We start from the raw sequence: 12,990 nt of genomic DNA, 5'->3' as shown, positions 1-12,990 counted from the left end.
GGATAAGGTAGTTAAGAAAGCTTATGGGGTGTTAGCTTTCTTAAGTCGAGGGACAGAGTTTAAGAGTCGCGATGTAATGATGCAGCTCTATAAAACTCTGGTTAGGCCACACTTGGAGTACTGTGTCCAGTTCTGGTCACCTCACTATAGGAAGGATGTGGAAGCATTGGAAAGGGTACAGAGGAGATTTACCAGGATGCTGCCTGGTTTAGAGAGTATGCATTATGATCAGAGATTAAGGGAGCTAGGGCTTTACTCTTTGGAGAGGAGGAGGATGAGAGGAGACATGATAGAGGTGTACAAGATAATAAGAGGAATAGACAGAGTGGATAGCCAGCGCCTCTTCCCCAGGGCACCACTGCTCAATACAAGAGGACATGGCTTTAAGGTAAGGGGTAGGAAGTTCAAGAGGGATGTTAGAGGAAGGTTTTTTTTTACTCAGAGAGTGGTTGGTGCATGGAATGCACTGCCTGAGTCAGTGGTGGAGGCAGATACACTAGTGAAGTTTAAGAGACTACTAGACAGGTATATGGAGGAATTTAAGTTGGGGGCTTATATGGGAGGCAGGGTTTGAGGGTCGGCACAACATTGTGGGCTGAAGGGCCTGTACTGTGCTGTACTATTCTATGTTCTATATTATACCTTGTTTTAATTTGCTGTCAAGTGTTTCTATGTCCATTCCATCACTGACCTGACTTAGATATCTATCACTTTTTTCCAGAAATTTCTCCCAATTGGCTTTCTCAAGGATCCATTTCCCAGCTGTATTCTCTGTGACCAATGAAGCAGAAATATTTATCTTGCACCAGATTGGGTAGTGATCACTCCCTACAGTTCCTTCTTGGTACACTGACCAATCACACACTGATGCAATAGAGTTTGATACTAATGTAAGATCAAGCACAGATTCTTTACCTGTATTAACATCAATTCTAGTACTACTGCCATCATTTAGGCACACTAAATATTTCTCATCTAGCAACTCCTATAGTACATTATGTCCATTAAAATCACCACACCAAACAACATTACTACTATTCTGCCCTTCTGTCTCCTCAAGCTTGTTTAACTCTTGTCTTTTGCATGGATTATAATAATGCACAATCACCAACTCTTTCCTTTCAGCCCATACTTTTACTACCACATACTCTTGTTCACTTCCTATACCTAGTATTCTATAAGGAATACCTTGCTTTACATAAGTTGCACATCCTCCTCCTCCTCCCTCTCTCCTGTCTCACCTTACTGCCTCATAACCATACAAAACAAAATCTAAATTAGGTTTTAACCAGGTCTCCCGAATACACTCAACATCTGGCTTTTCTCTCCTACCAGCTATAAACTGCTTGAAATCTTGTCCTTTAGCAACCAGGCTTCTTGCATTCCATTGAAGTAAAATTATTAATAATATCAACCCACACATACTGCCTCTTGACTTGACTGTACCAAGTTCATCGTTTACTTCTTCCCATTTTAATCCCATCATACCCAAATGGTGCTCTGCAGTTTTCACAACAATCTGAATCCTTTCCGTTTTAGATTCGATCTCATAAGTTGCGTTTACCGCTCCCACTATAAGGTCACCAATTTCTTCTTCTCTATCCATGCATTCTTATCTTGCCTTTCTTTAGCTGCCGCTTGCTCTTTGCTACATCCTCCCTCATTCATTTTCTTCTGTCCTGCCAACTTGACTGCCTCAGCATACAAGACTTTTTCCTTCATCCTTATCTGCTGCACCTTCACCTCTTTTTTCAACACTTCACATCCCCAGTACACAACACTATGGATTCCTCCACAATTACAGCACTTTGGTCTCACTCCCTCTCCACATTTTCCATATTCATGCTCCCCACCACACCCTGCACATCTTCTCTTTCCTTTGCACACTCTGGCCACATGCCCAAACTCCTGGCAATTGAAACACCTCACAGGTTTTGGTATATATTCTCTGACACTGTATCTTAGAAATCCAAAATATAACTCCTTTGGAGGCACCTTATCCTCAAATTCTACCAGAACGGTTTCAGTCTCCCTTTTCTCTGCTCCCCTTGTCATTCTTTTCACACTCTTCACTGAACTATTCCTCACCCTCAAGTTCTCCACTAGCTCCTTCATATTAACACTGAGGGGAACCACAGCGATCACCCCCTTGCAACTTTGTGCTCCAACTCTTACAACCCTGGACACTTTGACTTTCCCAACATTAGTCACCTTCATTGCCTTCTCCATCTGCTCTTCGGTTTTACATCCTATCAGCAGTTTTCCATGGCTCACTTCCCCTACTTGCCATCTGATGATATTTGTTAGCTTTAGCGGATCGATTTTCTTTACTCCCCCTTCCCCCCTCAAACCTTACCACTACATTTAGCAATTTTGCCCTCAGGCCCTTCTCCTCAACTTCTCTTCCCTCACTTTCCAGTCCTCCTACAGTAGACCCACCTCCTTTCTTTCTCTTCCGACCCATCATCTTCCTGTTCTTAGTTTCTCTCCCCACTCACACTCCGTGCTATTGCTGTCACCATCAGTCTCTCTCCCTGCCATCCTATCAGAGTTTGCAAGGAACCGTGTACGAATATCGTTCGGGACCTATACAGGCCGTCGGTCAATATTCCCACAGAATGTCCCCCACAACACCCCAGCAGTTCCAGTGCCTCAGTCTCCCCCAGCAACCAGCCAACGTCAACCGCAGTTCGCACCAACCTTCCTAGTCACTTCTTCTTCTTTGTTTCCTGGCGGTTGGCAACCAGTTTTCAGTGCATTACTGCCACCTGCTAGACTTGTGGTGTTCCAGCCAAATATGTCCTGGAGTTCTCTACTTTAGACAATCTAGTTCAGCCTGCAGTTCTCTATTAGCTTCACTCTGTAGTTGTAATTCCTCGTGAATGCTTACTGCGCTCATTAGATAATGCCTCAAACTGCTATTCTTCCCTAATTTTGTCACGTTTTCGTGTAGTTGCATTACCTCAGTTACATTGATTTCATCTACATCACTTGCAAGACTAAAATCGTCTTGTTAAAGAATAATTATCGCACGTTATACTTTTAAACTTCTTGTTTTTCCAAGTCTATCTGCTTTTCCAGGTTTTCCCTTTTCTTGGATCGCAGTCTGCAGTTGTTTACTGAGACCTTGGAGTTCTTCTTCATTTGCTTCCATGTTGTCATTTTATAATCTGAATGTAGATAATTCACTTTGCAACCAATTCCTTTTCCTTTTGTATCCTTGTAATAATTTCCTCCATTTTCCAATCTCTTTCCAACTCACAGTTGTTCTTGTCGCAACACACATCAAAGTTGCTGGTGAACGCAGCAGGCCAGGCAGCATCTATAGGAAGAGGTGCAGTCGACGTTTCAGGCCGAGACCCTTCGTCAGGACTAACTGAAGGAAGAGTGAGTAAGGGATTTGAAAGCTGGAGGGGGAGGGGGAGATGCAAAATGATAGGAGAAGACAGGAGGGGGAGGGATAGAGCCGAGAGCTGGACAGGTGATAGGCAGAAGGAGATACGAGAGGATCATGGGACAGGAGGTCCGGGAAGAAAGACGGGGGGGGGTTGACCCAGAGGATGGGCAAGAGGTATATTCAGAGGGACAGAGGGAGAAAAAGGAGAGTGAGAGAAAGAATGTGTGCATAAAAAAGAGTAACAGATGGGGTACGAGGGGGAGGTGGGGCCTAGCGGAAGTTAGAGAAGTCAATGTTCATGCCATCAGGTTGGAGGCTACCCAGACGGAATATAAGGTGTTGTTCCTCCAACCTGAGTGTGGCTTCATCTTTACAGTAGAGGAGGCCGTGGATAGACATGTCAGAATGGGAATGGGATGTGGAATTAAAATGTGTGGCCACTGGGAGATCCTGCTTTCTCTGGCGGACAGAGCGTAGATGTTCAGCAAAGCGGTCTCCCAGTCTGCGTCGGGTCTCACCAAAGGCCACATCGGGAGCACCGGACGCAGTATATCACCCCAGTCGACTCACAGGTGAAGTGATGCCTCACCTGGAAGGACTGTTTGGGGCCCTGAATGATGGTAAGGGAGGAAGTGTAAGGGCATGTGTAGCACTTGTTCCGCTTACATGGATAAGTGCCAGGAGGGAGATCAGTGGGGAGGGATGGGGGGGACGAATGGACAAGGGAGTTGTGTAGGGAGCGATCCCTGCGGAATGCAGAGAGAGGGGGGGAGGGAAAGATATGCTTAGTGGTGGGATCCCGTTGGAGGTGGCGGAAGTTACGGAGAATAATATGTTGGACCCGGAGGCTGGTGGGGTGGTAGGTGAGGACCAGGGGAACCCTATTCCTAGTGGGGTGGTGGGAGGATGGAGTGAGAGCAGATGTACGTGAAATGGGGGAGATGCGTTTAAGAGCAGAGTTGATAGTGGAGGAAGGGAAGCCCCTTTCTTTAAAAAAGGAGGACATCTCCCTCATCCTGGAATGAAAAGCCTCATCCTGAGAGCAGATGCGGCGGAGACGGAGGAATTGCGAGAAGGGGATGGCGTTTTTGCAAGAGACAGGGTGAGAAGAGGAATAGTCCAGATAGCTGTGGGAGTCGGTAGGCTTATAGTAGACATCAGTGGATAAGCTGTCTCCAGAGACAGAGACAGAAAGATCAATAAAGGGGAGGGAGGTGTCGGAAATGGACCAGGTAAACTTGAGGGCAGGGTGAAAGTTGGAGGCAAAGTTAATAAAGTCAACGAGTTCTGCATGCGTGCAGGAAGCAGCGCCAATGCAGTCGTCGATGTAGCAAAGGAAAAGTGGGGGACAGATACCAGAATAGGCACGGAACATAGATTGTTCCACAAACCCAACAAAAAGGCAGGCATAGCTGGGACCCATACGGGTGCCCATAGCTACACCTTTAGTTTGGAGGAAATGGGAGGAGCAAAAGGAGAAATTATTAAGAGTAAGGACTAATTCTGCTAGACGGAGCAGAGTGGTGGTAGAGGGGAACTGATTAAGTCTGGAATCCAAAAAGAAGCGTAGAGCTTTGAGACCTTCCTGATGGGGGATGGAAGTATATAGGGACTGGACATCCATGGTGAAAATAAAGCGGTGGGGGCCAGGGAACTTAAAATCATCGAAAAGTTTAAGAGCGTGAGAAGTGTCACGAACATAGGTCGGAAGGGATTGAACAAGGGGTGATAAAACAGTGTCGAGGTATGCAGAAACGAGTTCGGTGGGGCAGGAGCAAGCTGAGACAATAGGTCGGCCAGGACAGGCAGGTTTGTGGATCTTGGGTAGGAGGTAGAAACGGGAAGTGCGGGGTGTGGGAACTATAAGGTTGGTAGCAGTGGATGGGAGATCCCCTGAGCGGATAAAGTCGTTGATAGTGTGGGAGACAATGGCCTGGTGCTCCTTAGTGGGGTCACGATCGAGGGGTAAATAAGAGGAGGTATCCGCGAGTTGTCGCTGTGCCTCGGCAAGGTAGAGGTCAGTTCTTGTCGGGTAATTTTATTTGTTGTTGGAGTTCTGCACATTTACCCTGGGCTTCAACCATGAAATCTGAGGATTTTCCTTAACTTCTGAAACATATTTCTTAAATTCTTGACCATTTGCGATAAATATACAGCCATTAAGATTCCATCTCCCCTGCCTGTGAACTGTTGGATCCTCCATTCAGCGTTTCTTTGACTTCTTCCCACCTAATCCCTTTAACACCAAGATACTTTTCTGCAGACTTGACGATAATTTTAATTTTCTCAGTTCTTTTGCTTGTTTGCGCTGAACAATTAATTGCATCCACCATAAAAAGTACGAAATCCTTTCTGCTCATTAATAGTGTATCCTTATTTTTCATATTACAGCTCTCACAATTCACCAGTTTATTATTCTGTATTTGCTTGTCAGCCTTTTTTTAAAGCAAATTCTTTCACTACCTCTGTATAACTAATTCCTTGAGTTACTTTTACATATTGTATCTCAGCTGCCTTCTTGCTATAAATGCACCCTTGATAAGCTGCACTGTTGTTCCTCGCCACAATTGCAGCATTTCAACAGCTCCCGCTTCGCATTTCCCATATTCATGTTCTCCAGCGCATCTCCCACATCTTTGTTTTCCTCTGCAGACCGCCGCAATGTGCCCGAATTTCTGACATTTATAGCATCTTAAAGGCGGTGGTATATATATTCTAACGCATAACACATATAGCCTAAATAAACGTTAGTCGGCGATCTCTCTTCATCAGTTAATCATTACCGATACACTATCACACTTTGAAGAGGTACAGTCGACGTTTCGGGCCGAAACCCTTCATTCAGTCCTGACGAAGGGTCTCGGCCTGAAACGTCGACCGTACCTCTTCCTAGAGATGCTGCCTGGCCTGCGGCGTTCACCAGCAACTTTGATGTGTGTTGCTTGAATTTCCAGCATCTGCAGAATTCACTATCACACTTTTGCCGTTTCTTGTAACTTTCAAACGTTTGACCTCAATAATTTTTGCTCCTTTTATGTTGTTTAATCTCACCCATAGTAACTTTTGTTGGTATCCCCGAAATAACTCTTCTAGTCCACTTTCTGTTGTTCGGTGTTGAACTTTCTACTTCTTTGCCCTCTATTTTACTTAATCTTATCACTTTGCCTTGCTGAGCACTATCCTGACAAATCACTAATAACGATCAATTTCGTAAAATCTTTTCTCCTTTAATCTCGCCTATATTATTGTTGAGCATCTTCGTCAAACGAATCGGGTTGCAATTACCGAAAGACGCCCCGTCTCGCTTAGTTTTATTTAAAAACGTAAACACGAGGAATTCTGCAGATGCTGGAAATTCAAACAACACACTTTATCAAAATTGCTGGTGAACGCAGCAGGCCAGGCAGCATCTCTAGGAAGAGGTACAGTCGCTTAATTTTATAATTGCTTTAATCTCATCTTCTTTCCATTGTTTTGCTGTCCTGTTTTGATCATCCGCTGACTCAGAGTTTGATATCCCGTACCTCTGCTTTCTTTTCTTCCTCTTTCCATTCTGTTCCTCTTTCCCGCCGACCTCCATCTCCAGTTCACTTCCACTCTCGCCAAAAACTTCCTTCATCAGCTTGGCTCTTTCCTTGACGCTCTCTCTCTCCGCCATTTTCCGGCGAGCCCCACCCCGCCGACTCCCGCTCTCTCCCGCCCAGCCAATCGCCTTCCTGGTCGCTTGCCGGAGACAGCTGGTTGTTGGACGACGGGCTGATCCCAGGGGTCTCGTGGGAATGCACGAGGCCACGGGCGGGGTTTCCACGGCCGCTAACCCACCCTCGCTGACTGCGAGTCGAACACCGCGGTGAGGCGGCTCTCCGACCTCACTCACCCGGAAGGTTAGACTTGGCGTGATGAGTGGACTGTGGGTTCTGGGTTTGAGTCTTTTTGCGTTCTGCTCCGTACAGCCGCCCTCCGTTGCTCTTCCCGCCAATAAATGCTGGCTGTCTCCCCGCTTCCGCAAAGTCTGCGGATTTGAGGGAATCTCCGGACGCCAGTGTGTTTTAAGAGGCTGCTGCTTTGAAGAGGGGAATATTGATGTACCAGCGTGTTTTCATTCCCTGGACAATATTCCCAGTAAGTATCAGCCATGTCAGCTACAGTTGGGGTCCGCTCTCCGTGTTGGAGTTTCTAACCCCGGGAGAGGTTGCTGCGAGATCGCAGCTGCAACGCGCGGGTTTCTGTTGCTTCCATCGCGGGCCCTCGCTCCTCTTAACATGTGCCGCAACTCATTTCCCCTCCCTTAGAATGCACCGAGGACGGGCGGGTGTTGGTCGCCATCTCCAAGGATCTGACGCTGCCTCCTGTGAACCTGAGCACGGTGTATGTTACGAGTGGGACCGGGACGGGGGCCGAGGCCGAGTGCCGCCCTACCGCGGTTTCTGCCCACGCTGTACTCTTCCAGTTCGCGCTGACCAAGTGTGGTACCACTCAGCGGGTAGGTATTGGGCCGGGGCCGGTCGGGTGGGATGGGGAATGCGTGGTGCTCAGCCGGCTGCTCATGGTCTGCTATCTCCTGTAGGTGGACGGAGGAAAGGTTGTGTACGAAACGGACGTGTTGGGACAGTTTGAGATCTTGGGTGGAGCTTTTGGCTCGGTGAGTCGGGACAGTACCTTCAGGTGAGTGTGGGAACACCTTCAGTGGTGAGCGGAGGCGAGGAGCGGGACTGCAACCTGTGTTGTCTTGCAGGCTCCATGTGCGGTGCAGTTACCAGGGGGATCAAAAGTCCGACCTCGAGGTGACGCCCCGTGTTTATACCCTTTCTCCGCCACCGCCGGCCACTGCGATCGGGCCCCTGCTGCTGGAGCTGAGAATAGCGCGAGGTATTAAGTGCTCCCCGATAAATCGTGTCCGAATGTCGGCTGCCCCGCAAGTAGTGGCTGCTCATCTTTCTCTCCACAGATGGCGGCTATAGGAGGTGGTATGCGGCCCGTGACTACCCGATCGTGAGTGTGCTGCGAGACCCTGTGTTTGTAGAGGTTCGTGTCCTGAACCGCAACGACCCGTCCCTTGTGCTGGTTCTCAATGAGTGCTGGGCGACCCCTGGGCCGGAGCCGCATTCGGATCTCCGCTGGGACCTTCTGGTGGACAGGTGAGGATCGGACTGGGGAGGGAGCTGCTGTGACCCTCCTGGCGCATTGATCCCACCCTTTCTGTTCCAGATGCCCATTCGCTGGTGACAACTACAAAACCCGCCTAGTCCCGGTGGACGCGGCTTCCCATTTGCGCTTTCCAACGCACCATCAGCGGTTCGTCGTCAACACTTTCGCTTTCTGGGACCGGCTTTCGACCCGCGCCCTGAGCGGGGAGGTGAGTTTCCTGTAGTTTCTCCGGCGCTCCCGGGGTCTCGGCTGCTTGCCCGTGTGTCCCACGGACCAGAGAAACATTCTCCTGCCTGGTGCCGAGGCACTGATCGTCCTGTCCCGCCCCGTTTGCAGGTTTATTTCCACTGCAGCGCTGAGGTTTGTTCGCCCCCTGCTCCGGAGAACTGCATGGCGCCCTGTGGTCACAGTAAGTACTCCGGGATTCCGCGGGCTGGGGTCGCTGACCAGATCCCCTTTATTTTCCTTTACCATGTGGCCTAGACATCAATGACCGTCCGCGGTTCGCGTGGTGACGGTAATCACAGAGACCACTGGATGAGTTAATGAACGAAACCAATTTGCCAGCTGACGGTGTAATTCCACTAGTCCCCACACGGTGTCGCCTCGCTTTAATCAGTCCTGCCCTGGGCTGCAGGCTGATCACCGAACTGTTCTGTTCTCAATGCGGTGCTGTAGTTCTATACGCATCCGAGGCCGCCACTCGGCTCCTATGATCCCAACTCACGTGTTCCAGCCTCTCCTATAACAAGCTCTCATTGCCGTTGATGCTCGGTATCTGTTCCAGCTCATTGATGTCTTTGCTGTAACAGGCGACCAGAACTGTACACATTACTGGCGTGGTGTCGGTCTCGCAGTGACTAGTGCTGTTCATCTCGTCCTAACTCTGTACTGGTCCAGTGTGAATGAAATGAGCGTCGCCTTCATCCTGACTCCTGATGTCACTTTATCGTGTGCTGGCGATGACCTAAACACCTCGAACTTCCACCCACAGCCTGTAATCTTTGGCGATAAACGGGCCCCACCCCACCCTCACTCGAAGGTCAGACTGGTCGACCATTGGAAACCATTATCTCTTTTCCCCTTTCCAGAGAAGCGAAGAAGCGCCTATGAGCGGGCTGGGGTCTTGATGGCAGCTGCTGGACCCATCATTCTGCAAGATGAGGAACGCTTGTCTACGGAACACCGCCAAGGGGATGGAGGTAAAGGGGGTGCCTGTAACTGGCGGGTGCGTCGATATCCAGTGCCGCTCTAACCCTGTCTTGTTCCCACAGATGCTGCCGTTGATTCCCCGTCCTGGGTCATTCCTGGAGTGGCGGCCGGGGCAGCGCTGCTCTCCGTGTCCCTGTTGATCGGCACTGTGGCTTTGTGGTATCAGGAGACGGGTGACAGGGCGGGCCCTGTAGGCAAATCCATTGAACTGTAGATGTTTGCGTTGGTGAATAAACTGATGTTGTGACTGATGCTGCCTCTCCAGTGGCTCTTTATTGCCCCTGGGCTCTCTCCCTTTCCCAAAGGGTAATAGGGTTGTTGGGGTTTGGAATAGAGTAAGCTCAAAGTCATTAGTGGTCTATTAGTAGCTGGCATGCAGCGTGGCAGCAACGGGAGTGTTCTGTAGAGCAGTAGCTGGGAACCAGACTGCCTATGTAACTCTGAATGGTAATTTGCACTGAACTGAAGGAATGAAGAAACGGCTGGGTGAACTCAGCAGGTCTACCATCTGTAGATCCAATGGCCGAACTATTAGGTCCAAGCCCTATATGAAAACTCAGCTCCGGAGCCGTAATGGTGATCTACAGCTGAGAAGTGGGAGCAGGAGTAAGCCATCTGGCCCATCGAGCCTGCTCTGCCATTTGATAAGATCATAACTGAACTAGCCATGGACTCGTCTCCATCTACCTGCCTTTCCCCGTAACCCTCAATTCCCCTACTATGCAAAAATCTATCCAACCCTCTCTTAAATACATTTACTGACATAGCCTCCACTGCTTCACTGGGCAGTGATTCCCAAGTCCCTCTGCATGGCAGCATGCTGCAGTTTTTTACCATTTAAATAATCTGCTCCTCTATTTTCTCCTTCCAAAGTGGATAGCCTTGCATTTACCAATATTCTATTCCATCTGCCAGACCCTTGCCCATTTGCTTAACCTATCTATGTCTCTCTGCAGACTCTCTGTATCTTCTGCACAATTTGCTTTTCCACTCGATTTTAGTATCAGCAAACTCGCATATACTACTCAGTACCTCTTCCAGATGTTTAATGTATATCCCAGTTTGATGATACTAAATTGAGTGGGAAAGTAGGTTGGTAAATGCAAGGCCATCCACTTCAGAAGGAAAAAAATGGAGCAGATTATTTAAAAGATTTTTTAAAAAATTGCTGCATGCTGCCATGCAGAGGGACTTGGGAATCCAAGTTAAATGCTGTCCATCTGTTCCCCTCGATCCACTGTGCTCATTGTATTCTCAAAGAACTCCAGTAAGGTTGTCAAACAGGGCCTACCTTTGCTGAATTTGTACAGCATCTGCCTCATGGATCAATTTCTTTCCAGATGCCTTGCTATTTCTTTAATGACAGCTTCAAGCATTTTCCAACTACAGGTGTTGTACTAACTGGCCTATAGTTACCTGCCTTTTGCCTACATCCTTTTTCAAACATTGGCATGACATTCACTGTCTTCCAACAGAAGATAGTCATTCAAAGCCTCTGCCATTTCCTCATTACCCAATATCAATTTCCCCTTGTCCTCCAAGGGGCCTACATTCAATTTAGCCACTCTTTTCTGCTTTATATAATTATAAAAGCTTCTTATCAATTTTTATATTTTGTTAGTTTATTTTCATAATCAATCTTCTGTTGCTCACTTGGTGTTTCTTTGTTGCTTTTTAAAGTTTCCCATTACTCTTAGTGACTTTGTACACACAAGCTTTTAGTTTTTGATTCCTTTTATTTCCTTGGTTATCCAAGGCTGGCTCTCCCTACCTTTACTGTCCTTGCTTTTAACTCTAGTCCTTGATTGCTCCTGGAGTGTTGCACAGACTCCATTTCCTTCCCCAAATTGATGTACCCATGAAGGGGAAGCAGACTATTCCCTGACAAGTTTCCGGAATGAGGCTGTTTGTATTGGATGTAGATCAATTGTATCCAGCTACATGCACTGTGGCTGTGATCACATGGTGTTTGATGTGGTTACAAGTAATGACAGTACAGCAAGAGATAGGTGGTCACCAGAAGGAACTGTATTAATTCCAGAATCTGCTATGGTACCAAAGCTTCATGCCTTGTATCTGCTTTTAACACTTGGAGCTTGTTCTATTCATGCATTGCCCTCCATGTGAAGACATTGCCCTTCAGTTCTTTTTAATTTTCTCCTCTCTTGCTCTAAACCTATACAATCTGGCTTTCCCTTTTCACCCAGGAAAAGTGTGCTTTGAATCGATCATCTAGGAGTGTGATGACTGTAAGGAAAGCTTTTGTCAGTAGTGTCTGAATATGGACAAACTTGAATAGGTCCGTGTGGTGGGGAGGGTTATGTGTGTTTCTCAGTCTACAATCTCCCACCCTAGTGACCCTGTGGATTGGTTGACATTGCAGTATAATGGGGAGGTCAGACAGGATCCAGATGTTAGTGAAAGTAACTGGGCCAGGAGAGCTGATGCCAGACATCCCAGTGCAGTAGGGGCTGGGCTTCAGCAATGTTTCCTCGTCCATTGTTGCAGCAAAGGGAGATTGGCTCTGCCATCAGGAACCAGTCTGGTCAAAAACTTAGTCCTCCAGCCTGATTTTGTGAATGTCAATTTCTCTAACTTCTGATATTGTCTTTCTTCTGCTGCCCCCCCCCCATTCATTCCCTATTCTGCTTCTCCCCCTGTCACCCCTCATCTACTCACCTGCCCATCATTTTCCTATGGGGCTCCTCCTCCCATTCCTCCAAGGTCCAGTGTCCCCTCCTATCAGATTTCCACTTCACCCCTTTACCTCTTCCAGCTTTTCACTTCATTTCCCCTACCCACCACCACCTTACCTAGTACCCCAAACAAGTGGAAAATCTGGAGATGCTGGAACTCCAAGCAATGCGCACAAAATGCTGGAGAAACCCTTTGGCAGGACTGCTGAGGGTTTGGTCCAAAATGTCAACTGTACTTCTCCCCCCCCCCCCATAGATTCTGCCTGGCCTGCTGAGTTCCTCCGGCATTTTGTGTGTTGCCCACCTTGCACCCACCACCTTGTTCTACTCTCCTCTCCCCCCCCCCCACCTTGTTACTTTGGCTTCTTCCTGCTTTCCTGGAGGTTTGTTTGGTAGCCTGTGATTAGTGCTGTACCTTATGGATCATTATTGCCTGCTACGTTCGAGTCAGTTTGGCATGTGTGCTCGTTTGTCGGATCTCATATAAAGTGTTGAGAGCAAGGAGTGTTGATTTGGCGGCTCATTGGTAAGATCAGC

The 12,990-nt window shown here is 48.0% G+C and overlaps 1 protein-coding gene across 1 annotated transcript; it reads left to right on the top strand.

Annotated features, from left to right (window-relative positions):
* Positions 1-7,150: 7,150 nt before the first annotated feature.
* LOC134344619 (zona pellucida sperm-binding protein 4-like) lies at positions 7,151-10,029 on the top strand. The gene is made up of 9 exons (XM_063044740.1): positions 7,151-7,519; positions 7,690-7,880; positions 7,965-8,062; positions 8,133-8,266; positions 8,346-8,535; positions 8,606-8,753; positions 8,882-8,954; positions 9,637-9,747; positions 9,820-10,029. The coding sequence occupies exons 1-9, from the start codon at positions 7,297-7,299 to the stop codon at positions 9,969-9,971; spliced, it is 1,320 nt and encodes a 439-aa protein (XP_062900810.1). The 5' UTR covers positions 7,151-7,296; the 3' UTR covers positions 9,972-10,029.
* The last annotated feature ends 2,961 nt before the right edge of the window (positions 10,030-12,990 follow it).

Source organism: Mobula hypostoma, chromosome 3, assembly GCF_963921235.1.
Source record: "Mobula hypostoma chromosome 3, sMobHyp1.1, whole genome shotgun sequence".
Classification (NCBI taxonomy): Eukaryota; Metazoa; Chordata; class Chondrichthyes; order Myliobatiformes; family Myliobatidae; genus Mobula; species Mobula hypostoma.
Note: the sequence above shows the minus strand (reverse complement) of the source record. Positions and strands in the feature narration are given on the sequence as shown.

Coding starts and splice junctions, on each gene's coding strand:
- LOC134344619 (XM_063044740.1), top strand. CDS start 7,297: ATGAGTGGACTGTGGGTTCTGGGTTTGAGTCTTTTTGCGTTCTGCTCC. Junction 8,063..8,132: donor AGTCGGGACAGTACCTTCAG/GTGAGTGTGGGA, acceptor GTTGTCTTGCAG/GCTCCATGTGCGGTGCAGTT. Junction 8,267..8,345: donor GGAGCTGAGAATAGCGCGAG/GTATTAAGTGCT, acceptor TTCTCTCCACAG/ATGGCGGCTATAGGAGGTGG.